At 41.1% G+C, this 26,707-nt stretch overlaps 1 protein-coding gene across 2 annotated transcripts in view; it reads right to left on the bottom strand.

Moving 5' to 3' along the window:
* STIL (STIL centriolar assembly protein) overlaps positions 1 to 24,817 on the bottom strand; it is a 30,662-nt gene extending 5,845 nt beyond the window's left edge. Inside the window, exons 1-14 of one of the 2 annotated variants that reach the window (XM_030571842.1) lie at positions 24,198 to 24,817; positions 23,454 to 23,516; positions 19,452 to 19,559; positions 17,414 to 17,529; positions 17,033 to 17,220; positions 14,681 to 14,928; positions 13,660 to 13,743; positions 13,441 to 13,527; positions 11,404 to 11,551; positions 9,249 to 9,358; positions 7,940 to 8,054; positions 5,555 to 6,637; positions 3,846 to 3,972; positions 1,848 to 2,073 (exon numbers count right to left, since the gene is read on the bottom strand). In XM_030571842.1, the coding sequence (XP_030427702.1) occupies positions 1,848 to 2,073; positions 3,846 to 3,972; positions 5,555 to 6,637; positions 7,940 to 8,054; positions 9,249 to 9,358; positions 11,404 to 11,551; positions 13,441 to 13,527; positions 13,660 to 13,743; positions 14,681 to 14,928; positions 17,033 to 17,220; positions 17,414 to 17,529; positions 19,452 to 19,559; positions 23,454 to 23,497 (2,684 nt within the window). In that variant the 5' untranslated portion in view covers positions 23,498 to 23,516; positions 24,198 to 24,817. Of the gene's footprint in view, positions 1 to 1,847; positions 2,074 to 3,845; positions 3,973 to 5,554; positions 6,638 to 7,939; positions 8,055 to 9,248; positions 9,359 to 11,403; positions 11,552 to 13,440; positions 13,528 to 13,659; positions 13,744 to 14,680; positions 14,929 to 17,032; positions 17,221 to 17,413; positions 17,530 to 19,451; positions 19,560 to 23,453; positions 23,517 to 24,063; positions 24,138 to 24,197 lie in introns of those variants that run through there. The other variant, XM_030571841.1, reaches the window with a different exon arrangement.
* Positions 24,818 to 26,707: the final 1,890 nt, after the last annotated feature.

The raw sequence follows: 26,707 nt of genomic DNA, 5'->3' as shown, positions 1-26,707 counted from the left end.
GCGCACGTGCAGTGATGCAGAATTCCCCCCAGGGGTAAGTCTTCAAACCAAGACTGAAAGTTTGTCTGATAGATACACTTTCATCATGATGACACTGTGTTGCCTGTGTTACATAGGAGATCAGACTAGATGAACTAATGATCCTCCCTCTGGCCTTAATCTGTTTCACCTGCTGCATCCAAGTTTTCAGAATGTCAGCACTTTACTCCTTCTTCAAAGCCCTTAAGACTCTGTTTGTTTGTTTGGCTTTTTAGTTCAAAGTCACTTTAACACAAATATTAGTGACAAGTATTATTGTGTTTCACTGTAAACACATACCGATATTTTCACATACTTTAGTTTTAGTGAAGATATCAACCTGGCTGAAAGGATGGTATGTTCACAGTACTACGCACCCAATTGGTTTCTACAATAAGATAAGTGAAGTTCAGATGAAAAATTTCACTGTTACTGACATGAATAGGAGCTTCAGGGAAGAATCTGATTCAAAGTCTTCACACATCAGAAAGGCAGATATGCCACAGTGAACTATCACAGGGCATGGGGAAACCACTGTATCTGGGTGTTATCTACAAATGTGTAACAGTTGAGGTCAGAAGGAATGATAATGCTGGGGTCCCAGACAGATCTCCGAGTGACTCCCAGAAACAAACATGAACGATAGTGGAAATATTGGAACCCAAACCAATCAACAGTGCATGCTGAAAGAGATAAGATTTAAATCATGTGCTGTGCCAGATAATCAATTACTGCAAGGAGAAGCAATTCATTATCCCCAGCAAAAACAAACAGGTAAAACCCAATGCTACTGTGCATTCTTCCTATGAAGAAATCATCAAAATAGTTCACGTGTATAAAGCCAAGTTAGAAAACAGTGCTGGAGAGAGTTCTCTCTAAAACCAGTCATGTTAGAAAAGGACTGATTGAGCCAATGCTCACATTAACTAAAACTACATGTGCATGCTTCTTCCCTATTCCAATTCAGAGCCCCAAGTTAGTTGGAAATCCATAGTTTATCAGTTTAATGACTAACCTTTTTCCAGCATGACTATTTTTAGATATCTAATTTAATCTGACCTGAATGGTATGTCTTCACTTAGCTTTTTACACGTGTGAAATGTACTGGATCAGGATTTTATATTTATGGAGCTTCTGAAAATGAAAAACACTTGATTCTTTATCAAGGGAAAAGATTGAGAAACTCTACGCATGAAAAACTCTAATCTCATTCTAATACTGGAAGTGCTTTGAGTTAAATTTTCTTAACATCATTGTAAAATTATGACTGGGAGGTTTAAAAGTAATCAAAATGGCTTATTCTAGAGCCACATTAATAGATTCTATATTTTGACTTAGCACAGTGAGAACACAAGGGGAAAAAAGTCAGTGATTAGGTGTGAAACACAGAAGAATCCAGAGAGATAACCAAGTCATATGACCTTCAACTCTCTGCAGTGGAGAACTCATGTAGGAAAATGCTAAGTATAGCAGCGTTTCCCCTTGTGATTTAAAGGGAGGATGAGAATATTGCTTGGAAGATCATTGCATTTTTAATTTTTTTTTTAAAAAGTTACCTAGGGGGGATTTGCTGCCATCAGCTACAGCTGCCACCAAAGGTGCCCGATTGCCATAGGCAACTATATTTGGTACATCTGCACAAATGATTTCAGAGACAGGATTAAAGGCAAAAGGAATTATATAGAACATTTAGTTAAGTCAGATGCCAACTGACGATGTTCTGTAAAAAAGTCAGTTGCTTCTACATGACATTATTTAAACGGCAGTGAACTAAACAGTGAACGAGTATCAACCACCCACAAACAAGATTTTTCAAATCAAATATTTACCTGAGTCCATCCTGGTTAGTTCCTTCTTCTGCAACATGGCAACTTTCTACGAAGCTGGGTATGTCAACAGCCTTTAATGAGGAGGCAATACTTGTATTACTTGTATCTTGCTCACTGTTAATAGAAATGCTTATATCTTCTTTAGATATTTCAGTGTCATCTTGTTTAACTGGACACACAGAGTCTTCTTGCTTTTCACATGGTGCATTCCAAAATAAGCTAGCACCTAGCAAAGGAAAATTAATGCAGTTTGTGATTTTAAGTTTTAAAAAGGTCACTTGTTCTCCAATAAATTAATTCTCTACAGCAGGGGTCAGCAACCTTTCAGAAGTGGTGTGCCGAGTCTTAAATTTATTCACTCTAATTTAACGGTTCACGTGCCAGTAATACATTTTAACGTTTTTAGAAGGTCTCTTGCTATAAAAGTCTATAATATATAACTAAACTATTGATGTAAAGTAAATAAGGTTTTTAAAATGTTGAAGCAGCTTCATTTAAAATTAAATTAAAATGCAGAGCCCCCTGGACTGGTGGCCAAGACCCAGGCAGTGTGAGTCACTGAAAATAAGCTTGCATGCAGCCTTCAGCACGTGCGCCATACGTTGCCTGCCCCTGCTCTACAGTTATAAAGAAATAAAAGCCATTGCTGTGTTTGGTTTTATTTTCACTAGTTTCTTGTTTTTAAATTGACAAGTTGGGGGGGGAGGGATAGCATTGGCCTGCTAAACCCAGGGCTGGGAGTTCAGTCATTTAGGGATTTTGGAATTAGTCCTGCTTTGAGCAGGGGGTTGGACTAGATGATCTCCTGAGGTCCCTTCCAACCCTAATATTCTATGATTCTAAGTTCTAAAACATCGTTCAGGAAAAAAAAAAAATCTGAGGAAGTTGCTTTTAGTTAACAGAAGAATGGCTGTACTGGGTCAGACCAAAGGTCCATCTAGCCCAGTATCTGTCTACCAACAGTGGCCAATGCCAGGTGCCCCAGAGGAAGTGAACCCAACAGGCAATGATCAAGTGATCTCTCTCCTGCCATCCAGCTCCATCTTCTGACGAACAGAGGCTAGGGACACCATTCCTTACCCATCCTGGCTAATAGTCATTTAGGGACTTAACCACCATGAATTTATCCAGTTCTCTTTTAAACACTGTTCTAGTCCTAGCCTTCACAATCGCCTCAGGTAAGGAGTTCCACAAGTTGACTGTGTCCTGTGAAGAACTTCCTTTTATTTGTTTTAAACCTGCTGCATATTAAATTTCATTTGGTGACCCCTATTAGTTAATGAAAAAATTGCAAAAATTAACATTGTTCATCAATTTAAAAAGTGTTACTTTATGTACAATAGCAAATAAATGCTGCATTTTATTTAACAAATGAAACAACTAGATAGGAATACAATTAGTCTTGTATTCCTCTAAATTTACTTTAAGAAAGGGATGTGCCCATCTGTAAGATTTGGAGTGGGAGATAACTCCACAACCAGCCACAAGCTTGTAAAAAAGGTTATTAGGACCAGACATTAGTTTATGGCCTACTGGCTTCAGTTGTGTGACTCACTGACATTAAAGGGAGTCAATTTCCCCCTGAAGAAGGATATGACATCAATACCTAACATATAGTATTGGGAAAAAATGGAGACCCTTAATGTTGTCCTGGATAAATATTTGATAGCATGCCATAGAGGATTAGAACTATTACACCTAAAGCAGGAATATGTACATCATTTTGCTTATAAAGAAAAAGAGACCAAAGTTCTTGTGACTGAATCATGGGTTGAATTCAAAGCCTTCATCTCCTTGTCAAAAAGAACTCCTGTCTGACCTTGCATGACAATTCCCAAAAGACAGGCCTGATTTTCTGAGGTGCTTAGCCCCTAACAACGGACTGAGTATGACTAGCGGGGTGGGTGCTCAGCACTTCTGAAAATCAGGCACAAGTCGAAGCAATATTAAGAACAGGTTTATATCATCATTCTGAAAAGGAATTAAAAAAAGTGTTACCTGTGCTTACAGCAATGCTCACACTTTTTCTCATGTGCAAACCTTGGGAAGATTGTGTTTCCATGGCAACGAATTCCAACTGCTTCTCACAAGGTTGAAGAGTTTGTGCTTCCAACAAACGCTGGATCTGGAACAGTTATTAGGAGAGTATCACTTGTACTGAAAGTATAATAAATTCAGGATGCTAGTTGACAGCGAGTTACCATACCAGACTTTTATTGATGAAAATCTGGATTCAAATTCTGATTATGTTGCAATACAAGTTTAATGGTATTTTAGTTACCGTCAGAGAGTTTGGCATGATTTATATGATCTATTTTTAGTTTGGAATAGCAGGCAAATTAAGGACATGCTGGCAGAACTACACCAAAAAGCTTTTATGTACCTATTTGCACTATGCCCATTAGAAGCCGCCCCCCATTAGCTTCTTTTGTATAGCGCCCCCCTTCCCAACATGTTAAAAAACTGGTTTAGGTTGCAAAGCTAAGTACACGAAAGCTTGGAAAAGTCAGATTTACCCCTTCTGCATCCATCCTGTTCACTAAAGGAGGCCAGGGTACTGTGGAAAAACAGTACATGATCATGTAATTAAATACTGTGCCATAATGCATATGCATAAGGGGGCAGACTTAAGGTTTCATGTGCAACCAAAAATCTAACATCAACCTTGGAGTGCTTATCTTTGCAACCTAAATAATATTATTTCAATGTCATTTCCTAGTTTCTTTAAAACAAAACAAAACCAAAACCAGATAAGGTCTGTTATTACTACAGTCCCTCCACTTTCCTCTTGCATCATCCACTGGATTTGAACCCTGAACCTTCAACTTGACACTTGAACCACACGAACTTGCAGGAGGCGGCGGCTATCATCCTGGGGCCCAGGCTGAGGAAGAGAATGGGCCATTGGTACCTCACGCTAAGTCCATGGAGGAGGAAGGGGGTATAATCAGGAGAAGTGGGAGGAAGGGAGTCTGGCTTGGCTCCACCTCCTGTTGCTACAGCTGCTCTGGAAGCAGCTTGGCTCTTTAGAATGTTCTTGTTCACCTACCATTTTGGCTGGCTGACAATTTTCCAGAGGAATGCAAATGATAGAAGGAAAATGGCAACTTAATTTATCCTGAATGGAATTCCATGGGACAACCAAAAGAAAAGCACACTTCCAACCTCAGTGCTTTGACCCTGCTCAATTTCAACAGCATGTTGCAAACAATGGAGGTACTCGTGTTTCTCAAAAGAGGTCACACAAGTCTGTTATAAGCTATTAAGTTGCAAATTTGGTTATGGGGGAAGAAAACACATTAGAATGCACCATGCTTTCACCATATATTTATATTAATTCCAAACTAGTTCATGGCTCATTTAACTGTGCGGTTTACTTTCTGGATGGGTAGAGACAGCTATCTCCTAGTAATACAAAACAGTTTACTGAAAGCAGAGCAAATATTTACCGGTGTTACTTGATTGTAATTCCAAAATAATCTAATTAGAAAAATCAAATGAATTTGCTTTCAATTTGCTTTAACAGAGACCAAATCATTAGCAGAGCTGCCTACTGAGAGAATTGAGTCCCAATTTGACAGGATCCCTTATTCCAACCAAAAAAAGATAGCTATAACCAACTTATTTTCATTAGTGTTATTTCAGAACACATTTACCAGAGTGTATCTATCAGTAAGAGGGAAGAAGAGAAAACCTCCCAAACAAACCTGAGCTTGAAGTAATTTCAGCTGCCTGTCTTGTTCTGTAAGAATCCTGTAAGCATCTGGAGATAATCCCATCATTCCATTATTTGACCCCATTTTAGGGGCAGGTGCATGTGTGCATTCTGAATGCGCTGCACAAGACTGGAGATGGCAAGGGCTTGGATGTGAAGAAAGTCTTGACCCAGGTGATAAACTGCTACCAAGGGGAGAACAACTCCCCATTTTCCCATTGTACCCATGAGTTACAGAACTACTTGGGGTATGTATTGGACTACAGCAAGTATTTGGACAAGTGACATTTTGCTGGAAAACTGAATACGCGCTCTCTTGAGGAACATCAGATTGGATTTCTGCATCATTGGTGCCCATTTTAACCAGTCCTTGCCAAGCATTTGTTGAACTGTATTGGATATGTCCATGAAGTGGACAACTACATACACCAGCTGGACAGCAAGATGGCATTTGAGGGACAGGCATCTGCAGTTCTGTTGGTCTTCTTGAGTTCTGATGTGAAAAAGCAAAGTTGTACTGGAGAGGCTGTGTGGCACCAGGAGGCTGCTTAGAATTAGATGTTGAGGGACTCGTTGCTGGAGGTTTCCCTTTTCTTTGTGTGGCTCTATCAGGATTTGATACAAGCCTTTCAGATGGCATCCTGGGTTGATGCACAGATGTATTAGGTGAGGGCCCACTGCGAGGTGTTGAAGGGGAAGGGGATGATGAAGAGGAAGAGGATCCAGAACTCTTTCTTGTTTGAAGGCCAACTCTCCTACAATTAGGCTGTTGCTGTAGTGGCAGCTGCTTTCCTCTGCAAGGTTTTAAAGTTGGAGTTATCTGGTTTAATTGGCTCTGTAACCTTCTCAATGAAGAATGTCTAGCATGGGTGCTGAAGCTTTGTTTATTGTTATCAAAGCATTGATTTTGGTATAATGGTCCTGTTGAATAGGTCTTTTTATTAGGCTGAGGTACCAGCAGCGGTTGATTTTTGTTATTCATAGTCTCCATAGGCTGAGACATTGGTTTTGGTTCCATGAAGCTGCCATCAAAGACAAGGGAAAGTTCAGGAACCGAAGGATGGATCTTAGTAACCTGGATAGGAGACAGTTATAAAAAAGAGTGAAGTCAAGCTAGCTTGGGCACCATCATGTCACCTTATTTGACCTATGTTTCTAAAAGCACTTCTCTGCAACTCTTAGCCAAAATAAATATGGGACAGATAATTTTGCTTCAGGTCAATAAGCCTTCTTCCCCACACGCTCAAGGCAACAGGAAGCCAAGAGTGGGAAGATAGGAATTCTGTAAAAGCCCTGTTCTGAGGCAAAATTCCTGCCACTAAAGAGGCCCGGATGTTGGGTCTAAGAGTCAGAGTCAATGTGTTACTCTGGGGGGATGGGTGTTTGGGAGAGAAACAGTGGCAAGACTGCTCGAGTAGCATGGTCCTTCCCTTTCAGGATGGAGTGTGCCCTTCACAATACTCCCAGCCCAGGCAGCTAACACATCCCTAGCTTGGGGATTTTAAGTTAGTGTACTTAAGTCTAGAATTACTAGATATTTACTGATTTCTGGGTATTTAAGTTTTTTGAATGGGTGCATTTTATAGCTTCTGGAGCACAGAACAGAATTTAAAGGAAAAAACAGGTGTTCCTGTTAGACAGGGGACCTTCATATCTTCCTACCCAGAAACATACTCTTTAGTCAGTTTTTCTGCTGCCTCTCCCCTTGCCAAAAGGGAGGAGACACCGCTGTTCCCTAACAATTCTAGGGCAAGTATGGTTCCGCTGGCTTTACCCTGCAGGTTCACATCTAACACCAGTGAGTTTCTATTCACAACTGCTATTGCACTTTGCAGCATTTCATCAGAAGGAACTATATTACCAGCGATAAGGATTAGACTGAACTTGGAGTCAAGATTCTTGGGTCCTCCAGTTCTGCTACCAAGTAGCTAGCTTAAAAAAGTCATGTCTACCTCCCCCAAGGTGTGGTGAAATTATGTTTGTCAAAGCACTTTGAGATCAGATACCAAGGCCAGAAGGTATCATTGCAATTATGTAGTCTAACATGTATAACAGGCCACAGAACTGCCTCAAAATAAATTCCTAGAGCATATATGTTTACCCTTTTAAAAAAATTGGGACATTAACTTTCCTCCAGAATTTCCCCAGTGCTCCAGGACTTATTGAAAAAAAAAAAAATCAACATTAATGATCCAGAGAGCTCCTCAGTTTGCCTCCAACAGTTTTAAAAGAGCGAGTTACCTGGACTTGATGATTTAAAATATAGAATTCCCATGTGCTCCCTGCCACACTTTTTGAGTTAGGAAATAGTTATCTATAATGTTTAGAAATGCCCAGAATCCCTGGAAGAGAGGCAGTATAGAAAAACTGAAGTTACCTGTTGACTCACTGGAAGAGGACTTGGAATTGGTCTTGGAGATAAATCTTCATCTTCCACACCTGAGTCATGATCACTTACTGACAATTTGCTGGGGGAAGAGCCTTGAGGAGGACTAAAAAATAAAAGACCTTTGTGTAACTCAGTGGTCCCCAATGCGGTGCCCGTGAGTGCCATGGCGCCCGCAGGGGCATCTTAATGCGCCCACATCCTGACCCCCGGGAGAGCACCCACCGAAATGCCACCAAATTTTAGTGGCATTTCGGCGGGGACGCCTCTCGATGACGCCGCTTGCCGTCGACAAGTGGCGTCATCGAGAGGCGTCCCCGCCGAAATTTGGTGGCATTTCGGCGGGTGCTCCACTGCCGCAGTGGTCCTTCGTCTGGCAGGCGCCAGACAAAAAGGTTGGGGACCACTGGTGTAACTTGTATTTTAACATGATAGGATTGACAGAGTGCATGAATCCTGACATTTCTCATTTGTGGTCCATACCAGGAGATCTACAGAGCAGTACTGTTACCAGTTTGGAAGAACCACTGATAAACATCTCTCTTCTGACTGGCTAGGAAGCGTGAGATGGCAAAAAGATCTAAGGATCACAAAAAATGTGGAAAAAATAAATATCCCTTTCTGGATTATCTAGTTTTTAGTCAAAGAATCTTTGCTAGATACAAGTATTTCAGATGACATTTTAAGCCAAGGCACCGATTTATCAGGCCCACTGTAAGACACTGACAGGGAAGGAAGAGTTGAGGAAAAAATATATAATATGGCTTTAAGCAGAATAAAGGCCATCTTATTGTTAGCTACAAGCTTTGATGGCAAGGTAGATTTATAAAAACCAAGATTCCTGCTATGCACATCTCACAGCTTTGACAAATAAGAAGGAAAAAGGCATTTTACGAATACAAGCAGTTTTCCGTTACAGATTCCTCCTTGGACAACTGGAACTCACCAACACTAAGTGTCATACAGCACACTAGAGGAGATCCATATTTTAGGAAACATCCACTTAAGTGTGTAAAAGCCTTTAATGCCAATAATATATCTAGTATAGGTACATGCAAGAGTTTCTCTAGAAACATATGGTCAACTTGTAGACCTTATTTCATGAAAAGCCATTATTTCATGAAAAGCCATTAAGTTAGGTAAGGTGCAAGTGATCCATAATTAATAGACTTTATGGACAGATAAGACCATTTTATTACCATCTAGCCTGAAACACATAACACAGGTTAAGAACTTCACCCAATAACAGATGTTGAAAATAGACTGTGTATAAATATGACACTTGAGAAAGATTCTTCACCTTCTAATGGAAAGATTCATGGAAACTTTGCTGAAGAACTCAGTTTCTGCATTTTGTTTTTCTGCATTCAGCTCAAATTGAATAGGGTGCTTGTCTGAAGGTTGAACATTCTGAAATTAAATAATGAGTTGCATTAATGAAATCTGAAGCAAGTCAGTGGCATCCAACCGGCTGCCCTAACGTGCTATATAATGGCTATCAAAAACAGAAAAAAGTTTGTATTTGGTTACCAATTAAAAAATACGTTCCCTGTAAAATGCCCTGCAAATCTGCTACTCAAGTTTATGAATCAGGCTCATCACTACAGGGAGTCAGTAACGATGCCTCCCACCTGTCTCCCACTGCTTTCCCGGCAGCTCTAGAAGCAGATCTGGTGTGAACCATGAATAGTGAGCAGCTGCTGTCCCTTCCTTGTTGTAGCTGCTCAGCAATTCCCCTCCTGGCAGCCTTCAGCATTGCAGGAGACAGTAACTCAGACTGTTCCTCTACCTACTTCCCTGCCAGGATGTAGGAGCCCTACTTTGAGCAGGCCAGGAGCTTGACTGGCTCTGCCTGAGCCCAGAGAAGAGTTAAGGTATTGACTGTGGCCCCTTAACCTTTCTGGACCTCAGGCTGAAAAGGCTGGATACTACTGATGCAATTTAAATTTCCTTTGAAAACAGTACAACGAAGATATACTTTTATTGTTGTATGCAGTGTTGTTGTAGCCGTGTTGGTCCCAGGATATTAGAGACACAAGGTTCTGGAGCGACCTCAAAAGCTTGACTCTCTTATTAACAGAAGTTGTCCAACAGAAGATATTACTGCACCTAGCTTGTCTCTCATGTACTTATATATAGCAGTTGCACTCTTAAAAACAGCAAGAAAGCCACAAACCAGTCACTATTCCTGACATTTTCCCCTTTTTGCTCAGTTCCTATAAAATGGAAAGGGGTGGGGCAACACAATTTACTACTTCTTCCAGAACTATCATGCAACAGCCAGGATTGTTCTTCCACCTACACAGGGTATGTCTACATCTACAATTTTGAAGCGCTGGTTGTTACAGCTGTATTAGTACAGCTGTATAGGGCCAGCGCTGCAGAGTGGCCACACTTACAGCAACCAGCGCTGCAAGTGGTGTTAGATGTGGCCACACTTCAGCGCTGTTGGGCGGCTTCAAGGGGGGTTCGGGGAACGCGAGAGCAAACCGGGAAAGGAGACCAGCTTCGCCGCGGTTTGCTCTCGCGTTCCCCGAACCACCCTGCAAACCGCAGGGAAGGAGACCTGCTTGCTCGGGGGTTCGGGGAACGCGAGAGCAAACTGCAGGGAAGGAGACCAGCTTCCCCGCGGTTTGCTCTAACGTTCCCCGAACCCCCCTGCAAACCGCAGGGAAGGAGACCTGCTTGCTTGGGGGTTCGGGGAACGCGAGAGCAAACCGGGGAAGGAGACCAGCTTCCCCGCGGTTTGCTCTCGCGTTCCCCGGACCCCCCTGCAAACCGCAGGGAAAGAGACCTGCTTGAAGGAGAGGCTTCCTCAGGTATGCTGGGATACCTGCTTATTCCACGGAGGTCAAGAAAAGCGCTGGTAAGTGTCTACACTTGATTACCAGCGCTGGATGACCAGCGCTGGATCCTCTACACCCGAGACAAAACGGGAGTATGGCCAGCGCTGCAAACAGGGAGTTGCAGCGCTGGTGATGCCCTGCAGATGTGTACACCTCCTAAGTTGCAGCGCTGTAACCCCCTCACCAGCGCTGCAACTTTGTGATGTAGACAAGCCCACAGTGTACATGGGACACACAAACTAGTGGCATAACACTGCTCATATTACTTCTAAATCTGTTATGTCCCAGAGTTTTGTTGACCATACATAAGGAGGGGCTGTGCCATGACAAGTTTAACTTCTTGGTGTTTGTCCATATGCAGAATATTTTTTAGCACTTGCCACGATTAGATAGTTAAACAATTGCAGACTTTGGAAGACATCTTGGGTTTTAAGTCTTTCATAACTTAGGAAATTAGAGTAATTACTGTAATAAACTTAGATTTAGAGCTACACTAACACTGTATTTGTGCAAGTCATATTAGTAATTTCTAACTTTATGCTACAGTGTAGCTTTTAATTATCAAAATACAACATACATGAAGATGTATTAGTCAACCAAGCCACTTACTTTGAAGAGATGTAATGTTTCTTTACTTGTTAGTAGCTGAAACCCTAGTTCAGTTTGCCCACTGTACGGAAGGCACTCATAAAACTCTGGTTCCTTGTGGGTCAGCGAATAGAGAACAATCAGGAAACTTCCAGACTCCGAAAGAACCCTAGGTAAAAGAAAAATCATTCATTTAAAAAAAAAAAATTACTTATTTTACAAAACAGGAAAAATCCACTTGGCCAACTAAACTTTCTGTATGGTTCACTGAAAAATGAGGAACATCCGGCTAATCAAGATGAAACATATCAATACTCATTTTTAGCTGAATTCTGTATGGAACTGCATACAAAAACAGCTAGACCTTTCACTGATGCTGTATGTGGAGAGAACAGTAAGGAGACTGTGGACTTTTTAAAAAAACAAAACAAAACAACAAAATGCTATTCTAGATCACTTAGCATCCAAAAATGGAGGAATCCATTCACAGAGCTGATGTCAAGACAGAACTGTCGCGCTTTGAGATCCAATGTTGTAGCATCTTAACTGATCGCTTGCTTGCTTCTAAAAGTTCAAGCAGTGAACCTCTATTTTAAATAAAGTATTTCAATTGTTCCTACATACTCAGAAGAACTCTTCTATTGAACATACTGAAATGAGTGTTTGGGGAGGATGCTAACTTAATCCTATAATATACTAACATTTTCTACAGATGAACAACACTGAATGTGTAAGTCCAATTCAGCATTTGAAACAAAGAAACCCAAGATCAAGAACAAATGAAAAAGTAAATGTAGACTGAGGATAACGGTACAGTTTATTCATAAGTTAGTTTTCAAATATCATGAAAATAATTTCATTTGCAGGTTGGCTATTTCTTTATGTTTGTGAGAAGTGAACAAAGACAATCAAGAGGGAAAGTCAAAATTTTTTGATGTGGCTAATTTCAAAATTCCATTAAGTGATAGAGCACCCTTAAACCAGTACATCCTGATTAAAAAGAAAAAAAAAAAGTTATTTTTCCCCCCCCCCACTGAATGTCTAATGGTCTTTTTAGCTAGACAGCTTACCCCCTTGCTAACTTGACTATACAGAGAAAGAGTACACTATATGAAGTGCAGTCAAATACAGAGAAATAGCAAAATCTTCCTCTAAATTTTCAGTTTAAGTAATTATAGATATTACTGTTACAAGTAACACTTGTCATAAATCTGAACTGTCTGAAATTATGTACCTATTTGTAAGTTGATTGTCCCTTCGGGGGCAGATAATGGCAAACTGTGTTTTTCAAGTTTAATTTCAGGGCCAATAAATTCTAATTTTAATGAATGGTACAAACAGGCCACAGAACTACATTCTTAGTATTTAATCATGAAGTGCAGTGCATTTTTTAACCCACATAAACAGAGTGGCACTCTGTCCCATAAGGATTGGGAAAAAACGCTACCAGTTAGCTATTTGTCACAGGTATGTATTGCTGGTGTTAAGGCTCCAAAACAAGCATTGACTTCTAGTGCTGGAAGTTCATGGAAGGATTATATGAACAGGAAATGACATGAGTAAAAAAAATGGTAGACAACAAGGGAAGATAAACCAAAAACTGGTACACAAGAAAAGAGTACTAGGAACTCTTAAAATAATGTCTGTTTGCGGAAGGGAGTGGAAAGGAGGAGAAGAGATTAGCTGCCTTAAGAGTCAGGAAAATAAGAACTGGGATGTGTAGTCCTCCATTTTAAAAACTAACACCTATTCTTCCCCCTCCCAAAAGTAATTAGACAGATACTGACCCAACTTACTAATTTTCTGAAATTAATATTCAGGAACATTAGTAATTTATTTTCATATTAGTAGATTTTAAGGCCAAAAGGCATCATTATATCATCTTCTAGTCAGAATTCCTTACTAGCAGAGGCCACGCAATTTCACCCAGTTACACTTATATAGAGCCAACGTTCCAACAAGGTGTGCACGTGATCAAACCAAAAGCAAGTTTTCCATAGCATCTGATGTTAAGTAGCTCAAACAAGACTTCCATCAAATAAAGTTTAAGCCATTTACCTTTCTTGAATTGAAGAACTGAACAAATAACGCAGGCAGCAGGCCCAGACCTGTGGATTGTAGATATGAGTGATGCCACTCAGCCAACTAAAGGGGAAAGGAAAAACCTGCCATTAGAAATGGACTTGTTATATCCTTCACTAAACACTCATCCAAGTAAGTGACAAAACTATACTAGTATCAGGAAAAGGCATTATACAAAACTAGCCAAATACTTACATTCCAACCAATGGGAAAGCATAAGCCTTGGGATCAGATTCCAGCACCAGAAGTAGTTTTCGGGTTTGGTCCATTGTAAGATATCTGGAACATAACAGGCTAAGTGTTTGTTCTAGGACTCAGGAACTCCAGAACAACATTTAAAGAAAGAAAATCCTGTGATGGAAGCATGTTTTCAGAAGATGCTGTATGAAGGCTTCAGGTGGCCAAAGTACTCATATCTTGGGAAAGAATGGATATTCTCAGGCTTATTTCCTAGCTATCAACAACTCATCAAGCTGTTATTGAAGCCACTACAGTCAGTTTAATATATTGGTTGCACTGACGAACCCAGAAAAGTAGTAAGATGTGTCACATTTTAAGTTATAAAAGGAGGAGGTTGGAGGGAAGAAAAAAAAAGTCTACATTTTGAATGGTCAAGGATCTAGGACAAAAATCCTGACAGCACTGAAGGCTCAAACTACTTGATGTATATCATAAATGAAATTCTCAGTGCACCCTATTAACAATAGAACAATCAGACAAAAATTAAGATTCTCTAATGTTATCTTATTGTGAGTATTTACAAATGCGTTTAAGATTGGTGAGCTTTGACTGAAATGGCCTGATCTTCACTTCCGGGTCTAGCACTTATATTGATACGATAATCTAAAAAAACACTACAGACTGTTTTTAAAGCTAATAAAACAGTAATTGTTTTTCTTTTTCCTCCTGTAGACTGATCCTCCCCCTATTAAAGTCAAAAGCAATAGCTCTAGTTGAACAGAACGGTGCAGAATGTCCCTCGATTCCTGTTCCAGGAGGACTAGCTTCCTGTGCTCACTGTGTAAGCCCTCTTATTCAAGATACTGAAAGCTAAATCAGAAATAATATCCTTTATGCCTTCCTGCTTCCTCATAAAGACAGCTGAAGGCTAAGCCACTGACACTAATGGGAGATAATTTCCCTGCACCACCTAACTGATCCGAGGACATTCAACTGACCAGCACTTCATGCCTGAAAGTTTTAACATTGAACTTACCCACATTTATAAGTCCCCTGAATCTGTGCAATATTCATATGACTGCTCAAGTTTCTTGCCAGGGCTGTAGGAATAATTGGGACAGATTTTACAGGAGTGTATTCTAAAGTATTTGTTATAGAAACAGCTGCCCAGTGAAAATCAAAGTTTAGATTGTCCATGTTCTCTGTTGAAGCAATGTGAACTCTTACGGGGAGCAGTTTGGAAAGATCCAAAGAGTCTCTACTGCACAAACTGTGTTCAAGTCCCTAGGAGAGGCAAAAAGTGCTGAGATTAGTCTTTATACACCATATTTATACATAACAGGTATATTACAGTAATGCCTAGGTGCCTGTCATGAATCAGGGCCAACATTGTGCCAGGCATTGTTTAAACACAAAGGATCAGCCCCTTCTTCAAACAGCTCGTGACTGTATTGAACATAGTAAATAGTAATATGAAATCCAAAAATTAGTTTATCAAAAACCTGGCAATGGGACAATTGCTTGCATTCAAGAAACCCTCATAACACAAAATGGATGTGCAATCACAAGGAAATTATTCACTGAAACATAAATTGCTTTTTCAAGATATGAAGAGCCACCCTATAAGTACAGTCACAAGGCAAGGGTAGAAGGAAAAAATGTTTAGCTGCCTGAGATTCTCTGTTTCCTTGAAATATCCTCTTTGGGGAAAAACAAATATCCCTTCTCTCCCAGAAGAGTTTGACAAGGAAGAGGTTTACTTAAGCTAGGCTTAAAATATTTAAAGATGTACAGCTCTCATTTATACAATTTGTAGAAAAGGAAATTAGTTCAGCTGTTAAGCCTACTAGATTTACATTTGTTATCCTGTTTACACACATTCTTGATAGTTTACCACATTACTTCACAAGTTATCTGTGTAACTTATCTTTTGTTTATGTACCATATCTGTAGTTACTGGTATACTGTTTCTACACACTAACACGTTAAATGTTTTTCATAGTCTAGATAATACACAAAGTATTGAGAGTGTTAAGGGATGCACAAACAATACAAGGTGCAACATGCCCTACCAAAGCATTCCTGACATTTTTGTTTTAAATTAACTGGGTCCTAAACCAATCACACAAACTCATCTTGGGGTCTGATCTTATAAAGACTTAAGCACATATTTAACTTTAAGCTCAGGAATAGTATAATTGATTATTTCTTTCTTCAAAGATGAACATCAGAGAAACTTTTATTACTTATACTTTTTGATGCAAAAAAAAAAAAGAATGAGGCATTTTTCTGCTTTATTTTTTAACCGTGGCGCAGGGGGCGGGGGGAGTCATCATCATCAGGGCTTGCCTTACTCCTTTTGCTTGAAGGACCAACTGGAGAACTAGAGAAGGATAAAAAAAAATCCTAACAGACTGAAACCCTAAGATTAGCTCTCAGACTTCAGTAGAAATCAGTTTGAAATAAAATTCTCAAAACAGCAAAACTAATCAGTGTAACTAGATATCCCGTCCTATTGTAACAGAAGGTTTGGAAAGCTGTCTTATCTTGCTGTCTCTTGTGATGTAATTATTTCAGTTTCTGCAGCAACAAAGGGTATGCCTACACTGCAATGAAAAACCCACAGCTGGCCGGTGGCAGCTGACTCAGGCTGCGGGGCTGTTATGTTACAGTGTAGTCTTGAGGGCTCAGGCTGCAGCCTGGGCTCTAGGACCCCGGCAAGGTAGGAGGATACTAGAACTCAGAAGTCTACACTGTAATGAAACAGAGTTGGCTGGCAAAGGCCAACCACAGGTGTCTAGCTGCTGTTTAGACGTACCCAAAGAGGATTCTTTACTTCTCTTTGGCTTTTGAGGGTCAGGGCTAAAGAACTGATGTTCCTTATATATAAACAAAAAATCCACCCAAAATCATGCATTACTTTCTTTATACACTGTAAATCAACCACTAAAGAGGGTTTAGGTTCATTTTTTTGGTTGTTTTTTTTTTTGCACTTTGTGGATCTTTAGTGTTGAATATTGCCTTGCAGATGGAAATAGTTATTCACAAAAATGATGTGACACCATCAATAGAGCGAGATCTTCCCATATTATCCCACCATTCTGGGAGAGTTTCAGCTAGGAACGAAAAGGAGTTTTGTCTTCATGCTCATTTTGTCTTAGGAATTTCTACTGAGATTGCCAAAAAAGGAGCTTACTGGTGACAATCATGATGTGGACTGAGAACAACTCTCTTCACATTGGCCATTAAATGGTAACCTTCTGGCCTTTGCTCTTCTAGTTTGGCTTTAGATGAATGGCAGGGAGGTGAAAAAAAGATACCGAAAGCCATTAGTCTCCTTTCTGTGTCACTGTTTTAAGAGATCAGAAAGTTGCTAGGAGTGGCTTACCTTAAAAGCTAAGTTGAAGTCTTCAGAATTGTGCACTATAATATCTCCAGAGGAAGATCCCCGAGCACTAATTGTACATGGAATCAAAAAGTCTCCAGGAAGAGGTGCTGTGGGGACTTTCCCTGAACCATCAGTTACTTCTCGACCGGGATCAAATCTGTCTATTGTCAGTGATACACCTTCATCATCTGGGGTGGGGGAAAAATATGGTAAAAAAGAGTGGATGTGGAGAAGAATACTGCATCTTGCATACCAAAACCATCAAGTTCAGTTCACTGACTGAGGCTTGCTCAATCACCAGAAATGCAGAAAGATGCAAGCTAGTGACAAACGATTTAATAAAACATTCATGTAGGTTAAAAAATAAAAAGAAAGAGTTACCTTCATCCACTGCAAGAGTCCCAAGCAAAAAACAGGAAAAGAACTTTCTTTCACTCTGCTTAGCATGGCGATAGGCAAGACGAAGAGCCTTCTCCATCATCAATAGTTTGGGATTTCTGGGGGGGAAAGGAGAGGGGCACAGGAGGGGGGAAAGAGACAATGAATGTGTTTAATACCAACATTAACAATGATTTCTATGAATATTATATAAACAAGAATATTTTTGGTATAGTTAGGAAGTTTTAATATATAAAATTTTTGTCCTGAATAAACTATTTCAAAGAATAAAACCAATATTTTACTACAATGAAACAATCCTATGCCCTAAACAGGAAGAGATTTGGATATTAGAGTAACAGGAAGAATAGTAGAACCTAGGTGCAATAAGCCTCAGAAATTTTTTAGCTTGAAGCTGCATGTCGAGTTTTGATTGTGAGCTGTCTGTGAAGAACATAACGTCAAGAGATGACTGTAGACTGAAGCTGTCTGTGAGAATGCTGTAAGTGTGGCCCAAATCCTACTTGGTCATGGTTAGGAAAGCGTTACATTTTTAAGTCTTTAACATATTTTTAACCAATGAATGCCTATTTTGGAACTACCTTGTAAAGGGTTCAGGAATACTGTGAGAAAAATCCGTAAATGGCAGAGGTGTAACAAAAGTACAGCCTGCTCAACTGAAAAGGAACATGTCTGAACTACTGCAATGCCCCCTGCACACTATGCCTCACTTTGTTCAATGCTTAATTTCACAGAAGATTTTGTACAAATCTGATTAATCCTCCATTAAAAGAACATTTTCCTGTCATTGACAGGCAGTTATCTAGATTTATTTTTTTGGTGAAGCACCCATAGCATCTCTAGGTTGCCCAGAAGGCAACCATGTTGTCTTCAACTAGTACTCACCTCGGCTGGTAAAAGATTATTCTCTCTGCTGTTACACTTGCACTGCTGTGTTGCAGGATTTTTCCTCTCCTAATGTTAATGGACTTTGTTTGAATAACCAAACTTTTGACACCCTCTTTACCATCTGACCCTCTTAAATCATGAGGGTCACAGCTTTTATTCTCAAGGGCATGCCAGTGCAAACAGGTTTTCCCACTTCCCTTCCCCCCATCCCAGGTCTGACACGTACTGGCCTAGGAACTGATGAGGGCCAGGATTTGCCTTCTGACTTATTTTAAAAAGAGTATTTGTCAGAACTTTTGACATGTTTACAGGACTGTAAACATTTCACTTAATTAGGATTTCCAGGTTGAGTTTTAATTTAGTTCAGCATTTTGGAGTTTGCTTTTATCAGGATCTCTCTTTCCTGCAGACATGTAGCGGCAGAGGACAACTGGCCTAAAGAAACAAGAGGTTTGCCATCATCATTATACTTTATAGTTTCCTTCCACCTTCTCTCTTGAGGGGCGGGTATTTTTCACCGGGGCTTCTCAACCTGTTGATTATGCTGATCTACAAAGAAGGGACTCCCCAGTCCTTCAGAAGGAAGAAACCCTCTAGCTAGATATTTATACTGTGCTCACTGTGATTTCCTCCCCATTGTTTTTTTGCCTCCCTGGGAGGACAGTTCCTACTAAAACCATGGAAGCAATGCAGTGGTAAGCAAACTCCTTTTTTCTCCCCAGAAGCGCAGGCAGAGAAGACAAGTATTTACTGCTTCTGACAAAACAAATGAACATGGATATTTGCCATTGGACGAAGAGATGCTGCTGACAGCCCTTCCTCGCAGTCCCACCCTGAGATGCTGTAGATTTCCAGCACAGAACTACTTTTGCAGGGTGGGGTTGGGGAAATCAAAATCCCATCTGTAGAGGTGTAAGGGATAAACAGATCCCTACAAAAGTTAATCTTCCTCAGCACAATACAATTTAATAAAGCTTTACCATCCACACATGATGAACTGATACTGGAACAGTCTTTAACAAGGTTGAATACCCAGGATGCAACTTGTAGAATAGTGTTCTGCACATACTCAGAAGAGCCCCCTTGTAATTTAATTATTTGTATCTTGAAGAGGAACAAGTCTTACTTATACCTGTAATAACTGATGTGTGCGCCAATAACATCTCCCACAGGTGTTGGATCCCAAAGTGCACATTTTGATAGAGGAAAACTGAATGGTACCATCCTGCTTGAAGCAATTCTGCAAAAGAAAAAAAAAATCAAATATATTAAGCCTAATCTTTTAAGATGCACTTTATTCGGTTTAGGTCAGGGGCCAGAAGATGAAGGAAGAAAAAACCCCCACCAACATCTCGTAAGAATATCAAACTGGCTGAAGAAAAAAACTTTTCCTAAGAAACGGACAAGGAAGATAATGAGATTTCATTTATTTTGCCATTTTAAAGGGCTCATTACTACAGTTCCTTCATATGGTCTTAGGTGTGAATGCCAAGGTACAAATTATTTTTAGATAAAGCTTGAGAAATGAAGATGTTCTGGATAAGACATTGGAAAGAATAAACCATACCAGGAAATAAGTGATTTTCAGCTCACTTTAAATTCAGATTAAGAAAAAACTTGCCAAAAGGTCATCTTTCCAGTTTCCTTGATAGTTTTACATAGGATTTGCTCCATTAAAAAGCAGCATGTTTTGAAGCATATTTAAAGAAACATAATTATATCTGAAGTCAAACAGCATATTACACAGAAAGAGTATTACTGTGAGTGTTGTGACTACAGAACTCCAAGTTCACAGCCACAAACAGGTGTTCAAAAGCTATAGCCATTCAAATTTCTTGACAAAGTCTTACAAATTTTATTTTAAGATTTCTCCAAGTTGACAGAAATAATCTTCTAGTAATCCATATAATACAGTTCATAACCCACTGCTAACATTTGACTAAAGATCAACTCAGGACTCCTTCATTAAAATATTTTACATTAATCAAAACAATACATGTAAATCCCCCTCACACTCTTTTAGCTGCCATAAGAAAGAGATTTCTCTATTCTGATGCCCTACCTCAGTTCACTCACTTGTCTCACATGCTGGTTATGATGGAGGATTGGTTCTCATTAAAACAATGCTGTCAGCCAATTTAAGTCTGCATTTTAGATTCTTTTTTTAAAAAGGTGCAAAGCCCAACAAGCTCACAGAAGTTTTTTTTTTTTTTAAATTTCACAAAGTCTTGTTGAATTAAGGACCAATACTTCCTGTACTGTTTACAGCTCAAATACTGCACTTCAGAAAGTGAGTTAGACACATAAGTATCCAGTTTATATTTGCTCACTTTATATTTATTTTTTTATCACAAATATTTGCACTGTAAAAAACAAAAGAAATAGTATTTTTCAAATACTGTATGCAATCTCTTTATCATGAAGTTGAACTTACAAATGTAGAATTAAGTACAAAAAAACTGCATTTCAAAATAAAAAACAAACAATCTAAAACTTTAGAGCCTATGAATCCACTCAGTCCTATTTCTTGGTCAGCAAATCAAGCCAATCAAGTTTGGTTACATTTGCAGGAGATAATGCTGCCCACTTCTTGTTCACAATGTCACCTGAAAGTGAGAACAGGCATTTGCATGGCACTTTTGTAGATGGTGTCACAAGATATTTAGATGCCAGATGCTTTAAAGATTAATATGTTCCTTCATGCTTCAATCGCCATTCCAGAGGACATGAATCCATGCTGATGACACAATCTGCTCAGTAACAATCCAAAGCAGTGCAGACCGATGCATGTTCGTTTTCATCCTCTGAGTCAGATGCCACCAGGAGGTTGATTCTCTTTTTTGGTGGTTTGGGTTCTGTAGTTTCCTCATTAGAATTTTGCTCTTTTAAAGACTCCTGAAAGCATGCTCCACACCTCATCTCTCTCAAATTTTGGAAGTACTTCAGATTCTAAAACCTTGGGTTGAGTGCTGTAGCTATCTTTAGAAATTTCACATTGGTACCTTCTTTGCGTTTTGTAAAATCTGCAGCAAAAGTGTTCTTAACATGAACATGTGCCAAGTCATCATTGGAGACAACTATAACATGAAATATATGGCAGAATGATATATATATTGGCTGAACAAGAGGTAGGACTGAGTGGACTTGCAGGCTCTGAAGTTTCTCTTTGTTTCATTTGAGTGCAGTTATGTAACAAACAAAGCACAAAAAATATTGACATTTATAAGCTGCTTTTTTACGATAGATTGAACTGAAAAATACTATTTTATCATTTTTACAGTTCAAATATTGGTAATAAAAAATATAAAGTGAGCAGTGTATACTTTGTATTCTGTGTTGTAATAGAAATCAATATATTTGAAAATGCAGAGAAACATCCAAAAATATTTAATCAATTGGTACTGTATTGTTTAACAGTTCAATTAAAACTGATCAATTGCAATTTTTTTTAGTTAATCACGTGAGTTAACTGCAATTAATCGACAATCAATTTTTATCCACCGTAACTCAAGCTTAAAGTAGAGCCCGCACATAGATCTTTGCAGAAGTGGGGCTCAACTGTGGAATGTAGGTAGTGTTTTTGATTTAGGGTTTTGTGGGTTTTTGGCAACTACTGAGCCAGACAGAAGTTGGAGCTTGCCACAATTAAAAAAAATATTTTTTTTTTTAAGTGTAAAATGTACTTCACACTGTACAAGACATAAAATTTAGACATTCCCTATGCCAAAAAGAGTTATTTGAAGGTAGGATGCACTGGGAAGCCCAGAAGAATGAATAACTGATTTTTAATTATTATATATATTTTTTGTTAGCTTACAGGCCCTGCAGAGATTAATTTTGTCCATAACTGTGTGGAACAAGATTGTGGATTACTCAAAAACTATAGGGAGAACATTCCATAGCAAGAGGTGGAAAAAGAGACAGAAATAGGACAGTCGCCACCCTGGTGAAAGGCAATAGATTGAGACCTATGGAAACTGAGGTCCTATGTTCACCAAAGTAGCAGCACACCACTGCAAAACTTCCTCCCCAATGTTTCCCAATGTTTATTTAGAGGTGCTACTTCTAGGGAGGCCACTCACTAACAGCAACTTTAAAATCTTAATGTTTTTTCGTAAGTAGCCCTCTGTAGTATTGAATTATGTTTGTCCAAGGAGTGTAATTTGTCATCTCATCTCCATGTCTTCTCTCTCCTTCTGCCCATTACCTGTCACTATGCATGGAAAGCTTATGCTCAAATAAATTTGTTAGTCTCTAAGATGCCACAAGTACTCCTGTTCCTTTTATGCATGGAAAGTTCCCCCCCATCTTGGTTTGTCAAGCTCCCCAGCCTCTCCACATTCAAATCTCGCTACTTCCATGCAATCAGAAATAAGCGAAAATTTATAACTATAATAAAAAAAATCAGTTTAAACCTTTATTGAATATTTGCCTCACTGTTTAGATGGATACTAGGATTTCTGTCGTGATGGTTTCTATAACATGCACAGCTGTGTACTAGGAAATGGACTTTCAATGGGTATTTAATAATGGTGGAGCCCAATTCTCCAACTATTTGTTTAAAAAAAATAAGTTAGTTAGGGGACCAGGCAGTTAAAAAAAGTACACTGCCTGAACCATTCTGCACACTCACTTTCTCTCACACACACTCCCCCCTTCCCCACTCCCTTCATACACTGTTATTAATAGGTCCTGCTCTTTAAGGGCAAAGATAATGGGTCACCAAACTCAGTCATTTTCAACATAAGAACTCTCACTAGTTATAATATTTAGGGCCTGATGTGAAAGCTGATCTGTAAGAATGAGGCTCTGTGGAGGCACAGGGACCCACCTACATGGATCAGACTGCAGAACAGCGCCTTAAATTGTAACATCTTCAGAAAAGAAACTGCCATTTAAAGTCTATTTGTGCAGCACTCTGTACAAGGGGCCCCCTATCGTGATTAGGGTCACTGGGCATTACTGTAATACAAATAATTCATGATGGCATATCGTCCATTGCAGAGATAATAAACTTGAGATATTTGTAGTCCAAAGAATCAAGAGATTTGTGCTTTCTTTGATCTCCTTGTAAGGAAAAATATTAAAATCAAAAGCTTTCCATAAAGTAATTTTGCTACAGAGGAGCGGATACCTAGGATCTGTTTGGTGATCTGAAACAGCATAAATAGCCTCCATGACTGCTGCCTTCAATCCCCTACAAGGAAAACAAAAGGAAGAACATTAAAGAATGGGGCCCTGCCCATGACTAGGGCTCTCAGGCACTATAGTAACACAAATAAACAAAACACAGAAAACAACAAGAACACAAATCACATCTTCTCAAGTGACTGATTTACATCAAAGCCGACAACCAGCCAGAGGATATTGCAAGGCAATTGATAGGGTTACTAGGGCTGACATATGAATCCACCACAGCCTGCGCGCGACCCAATGAAACCAGCCCGCACCCGCACCCCGCGCGCGGGCCCCCACGCAGGACCAGGAGGAGCCAGGCCGGGGGAGAGGTCCCCGGACCGGGAACTGGGTATGGGTGTGGGGCTGGCATCCCCTCACCCCAGCCCAACGGGAGGCCAGCACACCCGCAGGCCGGGACCCCAGCGCCTCGCGGTGCCCAACCACCAGCCCGTCCCCCTCTAGGCGGGGCGCCCCAGCCTCACCCCCGAACGGGGCCCTCCCCCCACTGCCGCCGCAAGTAGGGGCAATGCCGCGGGTCAAGGTAGGGAGCTCGGTAACTGACTCACCTGGGCAGGCCCCTTCCGGGCCCTTCTGCCTGTGGCGGCTCCAACGGCGGCACCGCCAGTCTCCCGCCCCTACGACGCCCTCCAAACAATGGGCGCCGCGCGCCGCTCCGCCCCGCCCCTCCAACCCCTCTTACCCAATCAGGAGGCGCAGCCTGCATTCCGCCCACTTCTTTTTGCGGTCGCTCAATCAGCACCCCGTTTCGACTCGACCGCTCAACCAATCAGGTGACACCCCGGGCAACCAACCGCCCTGCGCGCGCAAGCGAAGTGGGATTTAAAAAACACCACTGCTTTAAACGGTCCCCCAGCGAGCAAGCGCTACTGCGCAGGCGCACACGTTCAGGAGGGGGAGGGAGGCGTGGTTTGGATGCCACAGCAACAGGCGAGTTGTCTGAGGTTAGAGTTTTAAAGAGACACACCCCTAATTATTTTATAAGAAATCCAAACGCTCTCATAGTTTACATGGGACCCCTCTCATCATAAGAAGTCTAGAATGTGAGGCTATTGAGTAAGTGTGCAGGGCATGATTGGGGGCAGAATGGATTTGGGGGGAAGATACCACTCTGGAGCCCACACTGGATAAAGAGGGAAAGGCACACTGGAGATTGGAATTTCATTTGCACAATTGTCCCCAGCACGTTTTTTGTCTGGGGTTTTGTTAAACCCATATTCTAGCCTGGGTGGATATTTTCAGCCTTCTAGTAACTGGAAATATAATTTCTCAACTGCAACAAACAAATAGGCTAACTCAGGGCTAACTTAGTCTGGATCTGTAAAAGCGGCAAAGAGTTCTGTGGCACATTATAGACTAACAAACGTATTGAAGCATGAGCTTTCGTGGGTGAATACCCACTTTGTCAGATGCATGTAGTGGAAATTTACAGAGGTAGGTATAAAAACGCAAGCCCAAGTCAGGCTAGAGATAATGAGATTAGTTCAATCAGGGAGGATGAGGCCCTCTTCCAGCAGTTGAGGTGTGAACACCAAGGGAGGAGAAACTGCTTTTGTAGTTGGCTAGCCATTCACAGTCTTTGTTTAATCCTGAGCGGATGGTGCCAAATTTGCAGATGAACTGAAGCTCAGCAGTTTCTCTTTGAAGTCTGGTCCTGAAGTTTTTTGGCTGCAGGATGGCTACCTTTAAATCTGCTATTGTGTGTCCAGGGAGACTGAAGTGTTCTCCTACAGGTTTTTGTATATTGCCATTCCTAATATCTGATTTGTGTACGTTTCCTTTTACGTAGGGACTGTCCAGTTTGGCCGAGGTACATAGCAGAGGGGCATTGCTGGCACATGATGGCGTATATTACATTGGTGGGCATGCAGGTGAATGAAGCGGTGATGGTGTAGCTGAGCTGGGTAGGTCCTGTGATGGTGTTGCTGGTGTAGATATGTGGGCAGAGTTGGCATTGAGGTTTGTTGCATGGATTGGTTGCTGAGTTAGAGTTGCTATGGTGCGGTGAGAATATGCTTCAGGTTGGCAGGTTGTCTGTGGGAGAGGCCTGGCCTACCCCCAAAGGCCTGTGAAAGTGAGGGATCGTTGTTCAGGATGGGTTGTAGATCACTGATGATGCGTTGGAGAGGTTTTAGCTGGGGACTGTATGTGATGGCCAGTGGAGTTCTGTTGGTTTCTTTCTTGGGCTTGTCTTGCAGTAGGAGGTACCTCTGCATCTGCTCCAACCCCTCAGACAGAGACCAATACCTACAAAATCTTCGCCAAGCATTCTCAAAACTACGATACCCACACAAGGAAATAAACAGATCAACTGAGCCAGACGTGTACCCAGAAGCCTCCTACTGCAAGGTCAAGCACGAAATTTGCCATTGTATCATTCTTCCTGAAGATTCCTTGGCACTTATACAGAACTTGTAGTGTACTGCTTTTATGCAACACCACTAGACTTGAAATTCCTGTTAGTTGGGTGCGCCCCAACAGGTGCTCACTGATAAGGAGTGCCACCACTGAGCTGCCAAAATCAGGATCCAGGAGGAGCCTGAGCCTCAGGGTCCTCCCAGATGTCCTGGTGTTGTGAGCCCGGAATACTGAACAGCTGGCATGGCAGTGCCTATTGGGCATCCTTACTGATTTCCCAAGGCAACTATAATAGCTACCTCAAAATAGGGTGACCAGACGTCCCGTTTTTTGGGTCTTTTTCTTATATAGGTTCCTATTTACCACCCCCCCACCCCCCACTTTCTCACATTGTCTGGTCACTCTACCTCAAAAAAGGGACAATGCTGACTGGGAACACCTGGGTGGTGCGGGGGGGGGGACCCTACATTTCCCTTCTGTGCACCCAGACTGCACTCCCAGCCTCTAGGGCCCTCGCTCCTACAGTGCAAAGCTGGGGAAATGGGTAGATCAGCAGCCAGCTTGGACTCTCACAGAGGTTCAACGCGCAGCGGTTCGAGAGCAGGGAAAGGAGCAATACCCCCCCCCCCCCCAGTTCAGCAGCGGGCTGTGTCACTGCTCCCCCCAAGTCTTGTCTGAACACCTGCCAAGACTGGCCTTGCGCCCCCCGCCTCTGAACCGGCCGCGCTCTCAGCAGAGCCCCTGCGCCGGCCGCCAGCCAGGTGTCACGTCATCACTTCCCCACCCCACCCCAGCAGCACACACCGGGCCGCGCGCCTCCGCACCCGGAAGCAC

The sequence above is a fragment of the Gopherus evgoodei genome, chromosome 8 (genome assembly GCF_007399415.2).
Source record: "Gopherus evgoodei ecotype Sinaloan lineage chromosome 8, rGopEvg1_v1.p, whole genome shotgun sequence".
Lineage (NCBI taxonomy): Eukaryota > Metazoa > Chordata > Testudines > Testudinidae > Gopherus > Gopherus evgoodei.
This window is presented reverse-complemented; position numbering and strand designations above follow the sequence as displayed.